General features: G+C 37.4%; 1 protein-coding gene across 3 annotated transcripts in view; it reads right to left on the bottom strand.

Moving 5' to 3' along the window:
* MYRIP (myosin VIIA and Rab interacting protein) overlaps window positions 1-15,884 on the bottom strand; it is a 211,339-nt gene that overhangs the window by 181,269 nt on the left and 14,186 nt on the right. For all 3 annotated transcript variants that reach the window (XM_082295624.1, XM_082295625.1, XM_082295626.1), the window contains exon 2: window positions 15,064-15,213. In XM_082295624.1, the coding sequence (XP_082151750.1) occupies window positions 15,064-15,173 (110 nt within the window). In that variant the 5' untranslated portion in view covers window positions 15,174-15,213. The remainder of the gene's footprint in view (window positions 1-15,063; window positions 15,214-15,884) is intronic.

The following is a 15,884-nucleotide window of genomic DNA, read 5'->3' as shown; positions in this document are numbered from 1 at the left end:
CGAAAGACACAATCCCAGTTCACTAACTATTGAAGATTTAGGTCTGTAATGAAAGCTAAAGCCTTTTATGTGATAGGTTCATTTTAGCTAACAGACACAGAAATGGTACTTGATTTGTATCTAACCCATGGAAACTAAAAACATTAGAACAACTGTAAATAACAGGTCTTAAACGGCTCAATACGTCCAAAATTTTAACTCTTGAACTCTTACTATAGCAGGGGTGGATTTGCGAGATGACGGTTCCAGAAATATTAACTTGAGTTGAAACACATCTCCCCAGTTTTTTTAAGCTACAGACTCTCTCCCAGTGAGTATTCATACTTGTTTGATGAAAATCAGTATATAACTTCTTATTCCTCAGAAGCCCTGAAGACATAACATTGCTAAATTGAAAACACAGATGGCTTTATTACTTCTTGTGCAGTATTTTACAAAAAAATCTAATTTCTCACAGTCATGCAACCCTACTGGTGATGAAAAGGCTGCACAAGCAATACTTCCATCTCACCAGTGCTTCAGGGATTTTAAAGGACAGCAATGAATCGAATTGAAAGAACTCAGCTCAACTTTTGCAGCAGTGGTCAAGTTTGCAGTTAGTATCAAGGGGATATTGAATGCATTTGATCAAAAAATACCAAGAAACAGTGAATATGGAACTTCAAATAAGAATTTTTACATTCAAGTTTTTTGTACCAGGTGTACATTAAAGGGTTTCATTAAGTCAAACACCATCACACCTTGCTGTACCTTGCTAAATAACAGTCAGCCAAACTGTGAAGCCTTCCTCTCTTCCCCAAGGTAGGACAGATTTGTGAGTCCATTCTGGCATCACACAGAAGAGCTTCCAGACCACATCCCAGATCCTCTGTACACACACAGACACTCACTTCAGTCAGATGAGTGCAATTTCTTTCCCCTACCACATGTTTCACGAGCCAAGGAAGAGGCAGGATACTAAGGACAGCATGACAAAATCCTAGTGCCAGAAGAAAGTTCCTACCCACTCACTGCCTTAAACCAACAGCCTGGATCACTGCAATGCCAATGGCATCTGGCTTCTGGTACACAGGAAACATTGGGCTTTTTTGCTTTTAATGGCAGCTGCTCATTGCACAACTTCCTTCTGTGTGAGGCTCCCCTTCCAGTCAGTTTCCTGGGTAATTTCACCAGATTTCACACTATGTGGAGGGAAAGTGGACACCCTGTCAAATTATTCCTTCCAGGAAACAACATCCACTTTTAAACAACCCATCATCAGGACTATGCATGAGCTTGGTGTATTTTTGTTGCCTTTTCTAACATTGATGACAGACAGAGCAATTATATAACTCAAAGGTTCTGCAACAAATACCACAGTGTGGTTTATTATGGCCATAGAAATGCATTTACTTTCTCAAACTCTGAAACTATGACAATATGTGCAATCTTCTCAACATTTCTTTATCCATTAAAGCAAACCTAAATGTTTTCCTAGGAAGCACATCATGCGTGATCAACATGAGGTAGTAAATAGTAGCTCACAAGCCATGTAGGAAAATGAGCACACAGCACAATTTAAAGCTTTGCAAAACAGCAGAATACTTGGAAACGAGTTAAAAAGAGAGAAGACCCATATAACATGTACCATATGTATCAATAGGTAGATCTAATCAGCACCAACACACATCATGACTTTTTCTCATCACAGACAGCTATGGAAAATGTTTGTTTTTTCAAGATGTGCAGCATATAAAAAGATACAGTGTTTGTTATTTCTGTCACCCAATTTCTGTCTGCTTCATGAAACCCAATATCCATAAGCATCTCTACAGTAAGTTGTTTTGGTCTCAAGTTTTGCTACATTAGGCAGCTACAAAATGCAAAGACTTAAATATATATGTATCTTGGAGTTGTAGTGCCTCACCGTTTGGTTTTTATTATTCAGAAAGAAAAAGGCTAAATCTTGACTTTACGTCCTCCATGCTAATTGCTGTTATCTAAAACTAAAGTATTTGTTTGAGTGAAGAAATCCATAGTACTGAAGATGAGTTTTATCCATGCAAAGCCAACTGAGCTAAACTCATAAACCACAATAGAGGCAGCAAAATCAAGAGAACATAAGCAGATAAAGGAAACATCAGATTTCACCAGATAACAGTGACTTCCATGATATTCCTTCTTCATCTCTTTCCTAATCTCCCTTGTCTTGGATAACTCAAATCACCATTACAAAGTGTAAAATGCTGAAGCAAACTAACCAAAGGAAAATGCCACCATGCTAAGCAAGTTAAATGCGGAGACATTGCATACATGACTGAAATGCTCTGCAAGTTTCTGAAATTATTATTCTGCAAAAAACATCAGTATTAGGGGATTTTCCACTGAATGAAAAAAGCATCACAGCAGTTTTAAAAATTCCTACCTGTTCATATACACTACAATTATGTACTGCTGATTTGCTCATCACATTAATTGTAATTAATGCTAATGTCAATAATTGATGCTAAAGCAGCAATGCTTGCCATACCAAGATAATATATATATTTAAGACCATAATTTCTGCTCAAAGTGATGACATCACATTCTCCTCTTGCAACATTATCCTCTGCTCTAATTCATTCAAAGTAGATGTTGTATGGCCTGTTTGCTTAAAAGAACATTTTAATGTAGAGTCCTGTTGTCAGGAATTTCCTGTTCAATAGTCTACAAGACCACTTAACTGCCGAATCTCAGCAGTCCTACTTGCCATTCCTAGCAGGAGTCATTACTGATACGCATCTGAAACCTACCTTGTTTAACTCAGCTATTGTAAACATGAGACAGAGGGGAATTTTGAAAAACAGTGTATATTATCATAAAAATGCCAATGCTATCAGCTTAGCCAGAGAAATGTAGGTCAAAGCACAGTACTCCCGAAAAGTCCACAAAGTAAATTTCTATGATGGTGGAGTTGCTGTCCTTCCTTCTATGAAACTGAGTCCTAAGTTGATTAATGGAATGCTGCATCTTTTTACATTACCCGAGGGCAGAAATGATTTGCATTAGAGTGCCTGGAACTGCTTCCTCGATTGATTAAAGACAAATGAAGTTTGAGAGAACTGTCAGCCACAAGAACACTTTTTGGTGATCATAGACTCTACTAAGGCCTAGAATTATATTTTGTTTGATTAGAAAGAAAGATAAATTAGAGGAAGTAACCCTCTTGTGTTACTAATACTTGTGTTCTGTCCTCATTTTCATTCAGATTACAAAAGGATAAAAATACCAGCCTGGAACTAAACTAAAATTTGGCAAATGTAAAGAATTTAAAGGCTATTCCTCCTCAGACTCACTATAAAACACTAAAAACACCTTCAAGCAGGTACTCAGAGAAAGCTGATGTAATCTAAGCCAGGAAAACCCTCGTTTACAGCTTGCTGACAGAAGTGTCATCCAAAAGAATCTGTGCTTAACAATACTCCAAACACATGAATGTTAATTCAATCTCAGTGTCCAGCCTTTCTGAAACTGGGCTACTTTCCAAGTTCTAAGCTAGTTTTCAAATCTCAAGTTTGCATCTTTGGAAAACTTCAAGTCTAGCCTGTATTAATGGCAAACATGAAGATATATGTTTGACTTGTTATAAAGCTCTTATTTCAGAGGCTGTCTTCCTCTAATTTATCACCTGCTCTAGCAATCTGAAAGCACACTTTGCTAGCATGGTTGTACTGATTAGTATTCTATTATATACTATACTAGTAGAAAACTAGTAGATATTAAATATTATTAGTATTGTATAATAATAATAGAACATTAAAACTTACGAGGAAAATAAAAGTCCAGGTGGCAGAGGGAAAACAATGCTCAGGCTACTGTGTATTTTGCCTGCTGAGACACAGAAAACTCACAAGTCTGGACTGATATATAAACTGTTTAAGAGCTCCTTTTTGAACTCAAAGAAACTCAGTTTTACACATTGACCACTTACCATAGAACAAATTTGTCAGTTCACAGCTCAGACTAGATAACTAGGTTTCATGTTAACACTGAAGAATTGTTCCCAAGAACCAAGGTGCGTAAAATATGAAAATAAAATAAATGCAAATTCACAGTAATTTTAATTAATTTACTATAAAATTACTTTTTTCTTTATCTAGATAATCAATTAGCTATACATGAAACACAAATTCACATTCCACTTTTATGCACTGAATTCGGCTACTTGTAATAATATAACCATGAAAAAACAACAGGCAATATTTATGAGGCATATAGAAACTTCAAATATTTTATGGCATGGAGCAGATTTCTTTATTAGTGACATTATTTAGACTACAGTCCTCTATCTGACAAGAGCTATTCCATACCCGCCATACAAGTGTGTGACTATCTTCATATTAGTCCACAATCCAATAAAATCAAGTTTTCAAAAGACAGAGTCACAGGTGACATCTTGCTATCAGCTGAAGGAACATCAATTGAAAAGACAGGTTCTCTTTTGTGTGACCCAAGTAATGGAAGAATTACCACAGGATTATCTCCAGGATAACTGACAGCCTACATGCAGTTACAAAAAAGCCTTTAAAATTCATCGTACATTCCTACTAGAAGAACGTGAGTTTATTTTTATTTTCTTAAATGGGAAAGTAAAGGAGAAAAAAACCCCACAAAATCAAAACAGAAGCAAATAACTCATCACCTCCTTTAGGTTCAAGAACCATAAAGCATAGGACCACAGTGGCAACACTAATGAGCTGCCTCCCTTTAATGACAGATCTTCTATCACAATACAATGGTCCCCTCTCTCCTAGTGCTACGCTCTGAGAAAAACCTTCAAGTCCATCATGCACTGATGAAAACTGAAGGGGGATAAGGGAGAGAGATGCCACCAGCACATAACCAACCACCCTCGCTGACAAATGCCACACAGTAGCCCAGAAAGACATTAGAGATTCTTTTGTTAAATCTCAATCAAAGTGTTTCTGTACAGCAGAAAAAAAAAAAATTATTAAATCCCTGCCACCTCCATCAGGCATTTCTTTTAATTGCTTCCTGATTTAGGCTTCTTTTGATTGAGATGCAAACACTGACTTCTGTGCTTCATTCCATTTCCAATGCGCTTCACAAAACGAAGATAAATTTAGACTATCCTTTCAAGCTGAAAGTGCTGCAGAAACACCACATCATTTGCAGTCTATATCTTCCAATATCTACCAGCCAAATTGTATCCAAACAGTACCAAGAACCACACATAATTTGCCATAAACTAGCATTAGGTTTGCATCTTCCTAATGCACTGAAGAACTGCATTAATGAAGACTTACTATGATGCTCTAAGATACTAATTCTGTTGTAAACCAGCTTTATAAAGACATTTTATTATTTTCCTTTATTTAGTTAGGATAGCAGAATGGGTAAAGTAAGTACCATAGAGGAAACAGCTTAAAAAAGTATATTTGAATTCAATTGCTTTCAGGAGAACTTAAAGTCATAACTAGAAGGAGAATCAAATTATTACAGCAATAAAGGAAAAGAGGCATAAGCAAATATATTGCGCCGTTATAATTCATTCCTATCAAAAACAACTCTAGTGTGCAGTTCAAAGACTTGCTCTCGCCTCAGGCACAGAGCCAAATACATACCAACTGTAAATAAAGACAACAGCAGATTAACAATTTACCCCAAGTTAAATTACAGTAAAAAGTATGACTGCAGTAACTGCCCATATGTTAGCTCCTTCCCCCTTAGGCAAACATGAAGCTCCTTACGGTACCCCTCAAGGGTAAATTATAATTATCTTGCATTTATCATAGGGTTAGGCAAGGGTTAGGCAACACCCATTGCAGCAAAACTTTGAGGTATATTAACTTGCATAATACCCTCAGCTGAGATACAGATGACTATTTTTGTATAGCTAAATATTATAAATGCAAAACTTGACATATTAATTTCTACTACTACTACTCTTTTTTTTTTATTATTTTCACAGAAGTAACAAAAGCAAATCCATTTTATTTCAAATATGAACCAACAAGTGGCAGAATGTGTTACAGTTAAAAAGTACCTCCAAAGATATTTCTGAAGCTACACTTTGGAAGTGTTGACAAAGTGTTTTGACATCTGTGGTATTCTCCCACACATGCATATCCCTCTTTCCCTTAGCTGAAAATGTTCACCAATTTCATTTAGAAAACTTCATGCTGAAAATTTTGGCATTTTTGAAACAGAGATCAGCAATCTCTAACACACACCTCAAATCAGTCAGCTCCATTCCTCACAGAAGTTGACTGGTAGTCCTTGGAACTTGCCATAATCACGTAAGTATAAGTATATATATTTATAAAGTATAAATACTCATAAACACTAAAAATTTACCTCCCCTTAAGCAACAACTTGTTTTGCAACAACTCACTTTGGAGTGAGATATAACAGTGAAGAACCTGGCACAAGTAATTCATAAAGCAGCTGTCTTTCCATAAACCTCTCAAGACACAGGTTCCTGGACTCAGGACAGATTTCTAAGAACCATATCCCATTTAGTAGCTTATTCCTCTGGCACATCTGTAAGTAGGAAGCTGCACAAGACAAGAGTGCTAGAGAACCTGAAGGATGAGGTGTTACGTGAACACAAACCCACCAAAGCCGTTTATTAACATTCACCTCTGCTGATTCAATAGGCTGAGGCAGATCTCGTGACATACTCCCTAAGCTTTGGCATAGTGAATAAAACACTCAAGTTGCTCTAATACAGCAGCCTTACCTCCCCAAAGTGCTCCTTCCACACACAGAATATTTATTTGTCATGCAGACTCCAAGATGCTTTCGGTTCTTCATATGCTTTAGAAAGGAAGTATTAGGAAGTATTCAAAATGCACCTTTTTATAATCAAAAGCATGGACAGTGGGATACAGCTCCATAGTCAGCTGCTCAGTTGCAAGGGCAACTCAACTTCACAGCAGCCAATTTTCACTCTGTCACCTTCCTGTGCTGTTTCTTACAGCTGTTCTTGGTTTTACTCCCAGTTGGGGGCACAGAAACTGGCCACAAAAAATGACCAGATAAATTTCATTGTCTATGGAGAACACAGAGCATGGAAATGCTTGACGTAAGCAAAGCAAAGACTATCCCTTGATTCACCAACAATACTTGAAATAAAAACATCAACAAATCCAACTTCAAGTCAATACTAATTTCCTTAAATGTCCTATCTCTGAAATATTACAATACTTCTTAAGAATAATTACTACTTTGTAGGTAAAAGCAGAAGTCTTTTCCTTTCACAGCCATTAGTTTTTCTTAAAGGTGTACTTTTGCACTTCCGTAATGCATGTTTCTGAAAAAAAGGATTACAAGCCAAATTTTAGATCTAAATGAAAAGTCATAGCTCAGATTGATAATGAGCTAACTTCATAATGATGAGCAGTATTTCTTATTTTCTTGAGAACCAAAGCTGAGTATAGTGAAGATAGGAAGCCCTGCAGCTTCAGTCAGATCCATCCAGATTGGTGCAGAAAAGTGCAGGCCGATGGCATGTTGCTATAGTAACTTACAGCAAAACCATTCCCTTCTGTCATAAAAAAAACTCCAAACCAAAAATCAACCCACATTTTAAATACAACACTTCTTCCAAAACTGTAACACTTGTCACTACTTACAAGTTAGTGAACGTTATATGGAAATGCACTCAGAGTATCCCTGTTCTCTAAACTCTAATACAAAGAATAAATCCTGAATAAAAGACATTATGCAGCCATTCTTCTCATGTTTATTTATATGTTCTGCCATAACTTTAAAGTACCAATTGCACTGCTATAATAACAGCAAACAGAGAATCCAACACTTAGGTTGACTAAACTGTAAAGGCAGGAGTTCATATGCAAGAGAACATCCCTTTCCCACACTGCAGGCCCAGTTAGGTGAGAGAAGATTACTGCTACAAGTCACATTTAACAGCTCAGACTCTTCATACATGAGACATCGGAGATTAAATATTGATTTTACGTTATAGCTATTCATTATTGCTAGGAACACTCATTCCTTTTAGCTAAATTGTAGCCAATAATTTGATTAGTCATAACCCACAATGAAGACCAAATTACACAAAAAAAGCCTGCAATAAGTTTTATAACATCTCCACAACATCATGCTGCTTCCTTTAAAGACTTACCCACAGTTTATGCAAGCTTGGCACACTGAATGTGGCATGCACTTCAGCTACATCTCCCATGGCCTGTCCAATATTAGAAATGTGAGCTGGAGACATTTCTTTCTAAACAAGTTTCTCTAATATCCCATAAAATTAGGCATTTTCTTTTGCACCTTTTCATAAGCATGAAGAAACATGAGAGATGATGCTTGGTTCACCAGCATTTCCTCTCAGTTGTAACTGCATTCGTAAACACATCTTGAAAAAGCCAAAACTCACATCTGGAATTGCCTATATTCAAATACTTGGCAGGAAGAACTTGTTGAGAAGTTCCATCTGTGCTTCTCCTACAGCATCTTCATGCCATTCAGATGGCAAGAACAGTCATAGTGGGTTCCCATGATAGTCACAAGCATGCACTAGCAAGATGCGCAGAACTTGTTTTAGAGGCAACTAAGCGTAAGCTGCTCTTTGGAAGTACCCTGGCATTTCCTCCATTAGGCAGAATAAAAACTGGGCCCAAATCTATAACTTAAAACAGATGAAAGTTCTTTGCTTCAAAGGCCAGATTCTTTCCAGTGCCCTGATTTCTCTCTTGTAAAGCATGAACTAGATCCTACTGTCCTGTCAGCCGCAATCACTTTCTCCACTTACAGGTGAGGCAGGGACCAATGTCAGAGTCAGCAGAACCTACACACTCACCATCTCTGCACCAGGACCCTGTTGTGTCAGAGCAGGGAGTTTTGGGCAAACCACAGAAAGGACTCAAAATGTTGCTGCACAGCACATGAGGTAAGACCTTGCATCATTGCTGAGACACCTCTTTCCTGGTCTGACCCCAAACACAACATTATTCCATAGCAAGCAGCACACTTGGATCAATATTTCCTGAAATTAGAAGCAAGTAACAGTTTCTAAATGCATTTTAAAGTGCCTCCTTACTGACTGCAGCAAAAACAACCACCAGCTATCTGACTTTCATGCAGAATTCATCCAAGTAGCCATTTTTTGATAAGCAACCTATCCTGACCTGAGAACACCACTAAGGGGTATCTGTTAAAATATTAAACACAGCTGTTGAGAGAGGGCTACACAGTAACAGTGTAAGTCATCTAGTACACACACGCAGTTACTGACAACTCTTAATCCTGACAGTCTGTATGAGACAGAAAACAGGTTTGCATCTTGGAACCTTATGTAATAAAATTGGTGATAAGCTATAAAAAAAAGATGTCTTGCTCTTAATCTTGTTAATAAACCCTTACTTCCAGGAAACAGCTGTAGTGCCCTACCCCTACATATGTTTTAATCTTGTTTTATAAGTCAAAGCACTAGTAAAAGAATGTATTTAGATGCAGCTATGATTCTGATGAATCACTCCTTGCACCCAAAAATAATTTTAGATATATGAGTGCTAAACTCTTGACAGCTCAGCAGAACCTTGCACTGGAGAAGTGTGCAGCTGTGTTAACACGGGAATCACAAAGAGCAACTTTCTCAGAGGAGTAAACTGCTCTAAGACCTTTTATCACAGGGAGAGAACATGTCTGTCAGGACAGCCCCTAAAGATGTGCTAGCCACTCTCCTCAGCACAGAGTGGCCTTCCTTTCAAGCCTCATGGGCAGAAGCAGGGATATGAAGTGGTATTTCACAGCCTCCTTCTCTGGATCCCTTGGGGAGTTAATGAGCAGGCACAGGAAGCAGAACAGTGACTACCTGCTCAAAAACAAAAAAAAAAAAAGAAAAGGTCAGAGTAATGGGCTTCCCCCACACTGTTCATCAGAGTGAAGGGCAGGAAGGCTGACCTTATGAAATCACTTCAAGCAATAAGGTATTGATCAGAAGTTCATCTGCTGGAACTCTGATGCTTGATACAATGAGACCAATCTCCTGTTCCTTCCTGACTAGGAAAACAGCTATAAAATGGCTTTGTGGGGAGGTGAGGAGGAGAAGGAAGACAGGGGTATTTCTTGCTTGGCTTTTATTTGGTTTAAGTATTTGATACAAGCCTGCCACAGGAAGGACAAACAAGAACTGATATGTAGAATCAACAGATAGCTACCCAAATGTCTGTCCTGGCATTTTGCCAGTTTGATATGACTCACACTGACAATATTTTGATTAGCCAGCTTTGGAAGGAGTTCAATATTTTATCCACTACAAGACCCATGACACATACTGTAAAAACACTGAAATCCACTGTAGTCTGACAAGAAACTGTCAAACTGGTTTCTGAATTTTGTCAGGTATGAGAATTTGTTTCTTCAGAAGCCTCTTCACAGGCCTACTCATTCTACAATGGGATATGCTGCAAAAGGAGCAAAAAGAAGAAAGTAGGCAAAAGCAATTTAATCCCTTTCATAATATTCTACACAAGGCTCTGGTCTAATCCCTTACCCATTCTTTGGCTAAAAAGGTAATTAGAACAACCAGAGTAGAGAGGGCCTGCCAGTGAGCACAGGCACCTCATTTTTTTATGCAAATAAAACACTTCTGGAAAATTGATAATGAATTGCTGCGTTTGTCTTTACTACACCTGAAAATGTGACTGTATGAATACAGGTAGCAAAGCTGATATTCAGCAACCTAGCTAGGAAAGACACAATACCAAGCAAGACAATGTGATGTTTCTTCCTGTCAGGAACAGTCATTCTCAACACTTTCCTTGTGCTGTTCCAGCCAACCCCACATAAGTATATTAATTGTTAATGTGTTATGATCACATATCCATGTGGCACCAGAAGGTCAGTAGTTTTCCTTTGTAAATACATTTTCTCAGCAGTGGTGATTAACAGCAGTGGTTTAAACAAAAGAGAATCACATTGCCTGCAAAGAAGCATTTTTCATCCCTGCCCAATGCAAGTTTTTAAGGTTTACCACCAGAATACCACCATGCAAATGGCTGATCCAGCATTCACTATGGTGATGGAAACTTTTCTTAGCCAATGATTAGAGAAGGACAGCTTAAGTCACTCCAACCATGGCCTCCAAAGTAAAGTAGCTGCTGACAGGCAAAGCATCTGCTCTTCTTGCAGCTGATCAGCACTGAGCCCTTTCTATGCCTGAACCCTTCTGCCCTTCTAATTTTCCTCCCTTTGCAGTCATTCTGAATGTTAAATTCAGAATCAGACCAGCCCTTTTTTAACCCGTCCACATGGCTAAAACATAACAGATCAGGAACATCCACCACAAAAAGATGATCCATCAATTATTTTCTGTGAAATTATAATTTCACTTATTTAAAACACCTTGACTTCTCAGCATTCCTGACCTACAACAAATGGATACACATGTTTATAAATACAGTAGTAATTGTAAAAAAAAAAAGCCAAAGGAGGACTTGATTTTGCCCACAGTGGAGGAGAATAAACAGTGGTACATTTAGTCTTGAGACCTAAATAAGCAGGCAACAAATAAAAGACAGCAAACACTTTTACACACCTGTTTATGTATAAAGGCCTACCTCACAAACACACATTTGGCCTTGGAAGCTCTTATTATCTCTCCTCTGTCATTTCTTTAGAAAAAAAAATTTTAATAAAGAGTACACAATCCCTCCCAAACTGCACATATGACAAAGATGTTATACACAGCAAAATATTAGCTGTTTAACCCTCAGCCCAGCCCTATCTTCCCCACTGCTGACATTCTGCAGCTGCATGCAGTCTGAAATTCAAGATTAATAAATCTGTACAGGAGGAAACAAATCATTAGCATGTCCAGTCAACTTCCTCAAAAAGCCACCTATGATTTCTTATTGTCCCAGGAGCCCAGAGACAGCCTGCAGAGCTTCAGTGGCAGAAGGGATGTACACAAGGTTGTCCTGAGCACACACACCAAGAAACTCAAACCAATCACCTTCCTAGTTATGCCAGATCTGCCTGCGTTTGTCTGCTTCAATTGATTCACAGTAAACTCAGCCCATCTATTTACAAGTTGTTGTTATAATTTTAGCCACAATGGCTCTGGGTGACTATGCTAACACTGAAGTAAATAAAAACATAACACTACTGCCAAAGAACAAAACGAACATGTAATCAAAACAGAAAGATAATGGGTGAAAAAGTGACAAAGAACAGTAAATCTTATTAATCTCATATCAGGCTGAAAGCCTTAGTAAAAAAAGAAGTTAAACCAATATGAAGCAGTAAGGCATAATAAAGCAACCACTCTGCTCACTAAATGTGTACACATTTTTATCTTACTGTTATCTTACTGGTTGTAGCCAACTAATTTTTTTTTTCACAAAATGTACAAGAGCAACCTATCTGATAACAGTAGGAGATAAAAGTTCTGAGGAAGACTTAAATTAGAGAACCACTGCAAAAAAAAACCTCACTGCAGAGAAGTTCAAAACAGCTTTGCAGGAGAAAATGCAGATCATCAGTATGGTTTCTCCATACAATATGTCATTTTGTTTACAGAATATGGAAAAATAAATTAACATGTAAAACCAGCAATATTATAAAAAACATTGGACTGTTAGCTCTAAAACGGTTGTCATTTTACTTTATCACCTTAAAAACATTTATCAGAAGTAAAGATAAGCTTCACTTCTTGTGGTATGCTAGTTAATTGTTCAGCTGCCACTAGCAAAGGAAAATTGAAGTTATCAACCACTCACAGTTTTTTTAGCTTTCATTATTCTCCTACGACAGGGGAAATCTATCCTATATTCCCTTAAGTAATTCTTGATCTTTAGAAAAAATTGTTGTCAATGGGAATACAGAGAGAGATATATATATGTGAAAGAGCTACTTAAATCTTGGTGGGGAAAAGCACCAAAAAATAAAACTATCTATGACATCAAGAATCATATAGAAATCCTATTTTAAGAAAAATATCACATGCAAAAGCTTCAACAGTTCCATTTAAAGTCTAATGCTACTACCTCAAATTAATTACAGGAAGGAAAAAAAGAAACACAAAACCATACCTTCAGATATAGCTTGGTTTTGAATTTGTTAAAAGAAGTCTAGAAGTCTAACATGTAAAATATATGCCAAGCTTTTTATCTTAGAAAAGATTACAAAGCCTTACAGGGTTTCACTTCTAAAGTGAAACTATACTGTAAACTTTGCCTGTTGATAACATTCTAAACACAAACACAATAGAGCCCAGAAGATCAAAGCAGATCTAATCTCTTTTCTTACAAGCTGAAAAATCTATCTATAGCAAGATTATATAATTTTCTTATATATTTTCAATCACATAGTAAAACAAAAAAATGTTGCAAACCAAGCAACCAAAACCAACCAAAGTAGCTTGATTTAAAAAAGAGGAAAAAAAAAAAAAAGTCATAGCTTTTAAGTCAGAAGTAAGCCTTGAACTTCACTGGCAATTTTTAGTGTCATTAAAACTACTTAAATTCATATCTTAAATATCAGCTGAATTTCAGAACTTTTACTTTGTCAGTACAGCTCATTATTTGCAGCACTTTAACATACTTTAATACTTGCAAAAGGCGTAACTTTGAAAGAAGAAAAAAGTCATATATACTTGAAATACATACTCACATACAAGCTGAGTTGCATCCATGTGTTTCTCCTACCTTTCCAGTGTTTTAGCTGTCTTCTCACACCAGCTTTCTACTTGTGATCATTCAATTAAGTCTCGTGAAAAACTTCAGTAGCAAAATGGCAAAACACAAACACCAGCAAAAGTTTTATCTATCCAGGCTTTCTGGCCAGTTTTCCGTGTGCTTGTCTTCCATCCCTCCCCCTCCTCCTGCCACTATGGATCTATTGCATGGAACAGGCAAGAAGCCCCAGCACTTCCTAACCGCAGTATGCTTGCTCCAGTAAGATACAACCAGTCACAGTATAAAAAGACAGAGGAAGCTCATGCACTACCCCTCCTTAAAGTGTTTCCAGAATCTCTTGGCTGTGTTGTGAAAAATCACCAAAGTAATCAGAACAACTCATGGTACAACAAACAGTCAGAAAACCAAACCAAACCTCTGTGTGCCATCCTCATCCAGTTTTTCTCCCTGCAGCAAGCTTGCACTCCCAACCCAAGAACGAACTCACACAGCATGTCAAAATTGAATTAGGCCTATGCTGCAAGACACATTTTGTGCTCCTAATGTTCCAGGTGAGACAGGATTCCTCTCCGTTTCAATTGCACATAGTATCTATGCCTAGTTTTCTGTTGATTTCAGTCATCTTCCTGCTCTGTTGACTTCAGTTTGATACTAAACAAAAAAGAGAGAGATAATGCCTGAGATACAAGTAGCACAGCAGGAGAGTGTGCATTTGCCAACCATAGATAGAGAGCATTCTAGATAAAAAATAATGATGTGTTCAAAGAAGGTAATAAAAAAAACAGGCATAATAATTCAAGGAAATATTGTTGAAACTAGAAAGAAAAATATTGCATCTACCAATTCAGGTCTCTATCCGTAGTCCCCTTGTCACCGAATTTCCTCAGCTACCTTGCCAACAGGTTCCAGCTGTTTTCTTCTGGATTATTTCTGTTTGTGATCATTTTGTACACAGACTACTGAAAGCAAAGTTAACTCAATACAATGGATAACATATCCCTTTAACTGTTTCAGGGGAAAGAGATGGGTTGAATTTCTCCACTTTGAGATATTTGCATGCAGACAAAGTTTCTGAGTGAAAAAAAAAAAGGAACTGACTACAGCAGGCAAAAAATTCCCTTAAGATAAACTTTTGATTTTGCTACATCAAACACTACTTAGCCTCTACCCAGGATATATACACAGGTGATTTAGAGACCACTGCTGTGGTATAATCTAGGATAGACTAAATGCAAAAATTAATTACTACTCAATAATTGAATTCATGTGAAGGAGTTTGAATATTTCTTGCCTCTGTGACAGGAATGATTATTAATGCATAGACCACAAAAAAGTTGTGTTCTCTGGTTTCCTCCAAAGCCAGTTTGTAACAATCAAAATAGACCAATATTTTTAATCCTGTTTTTATCCTTACCTCAGCCTTTCTTCTTCTTTCTTACGAAGGCTGAAATCTCGCTGAACCACCTGGAGCACATGCTCTGCTTCTTCATCAGTCAAGCCAGAAAGGTCCAGTTTTCTCCCCATTATACACTGGGTCCTGGATATGAACAACTATAAGGAATATCTGAAATCAGAAACAGAAAATAAAATAGAAAAATAAATTGAAAGCACTCATATTTTTCACAAGTGTGTTGAGATCACAAGCACGTCTGCCCAACAAAAAGAAAGTTGATACCGAAAACATCAGAAAAGAAAAGAATTTACTCTTTTGGGCTGAAAAAGACCTTTTACATTGAGACCAACCATTACCCAGCACTGCCAAGTCCACCACTAAATCATGTCCCTAAGTGGCACACCTGCACATCTTTTAAACACCTCCAGGAATGGCAACTCAACCACTTCCCTAGACAGCCTGTTCCAATGCTTGACAACCCTTACAGTGAAGGAATTGCTCACAAAATCCAATCTAAACTTCCCTGGTACAACCCGAAGGGTTCATTTCAGAATTATTTTTCAGGTTCCATGCACTGAAAGCAATCACCTCCCACTTAAATGTAAATAGAAAAGATACATTTTTTGGGATATTAAGAGATGTTGAGGACAGACCTCAGTGTTGCTCTCAAAAAGGAACATGTTTAAACTAATTCAGGTCAAATCAGGTTTAGACATTTCTCAAGATTTTATACCATGATTTTATAAAACTGTTTGCAGTGCGGTCCCTGTAACTGTGTATGAACAGAGAACATACTCAGCTGTAACACTCAAAAACTACTTTATACTGCCAACCAAGAAAAC

The sequence above is a fragment of the Coloeus monedula genome (assembly GCF_965178545.1).
Source record: "Coloeus monedula genome assembly, chromosome: 1".
Classification (NCBI taxonomy): Eukaryota; Metazoa; Chordata; class Aves; order Passeriformes; family Corvidae; genus Coloeus; species Coloeus monedula.
The sequence above is the reverse complement of the archived record's forward strand: the minus strand, read 5'-3'. Positions and strand labels throughout refer to the sequence as shown.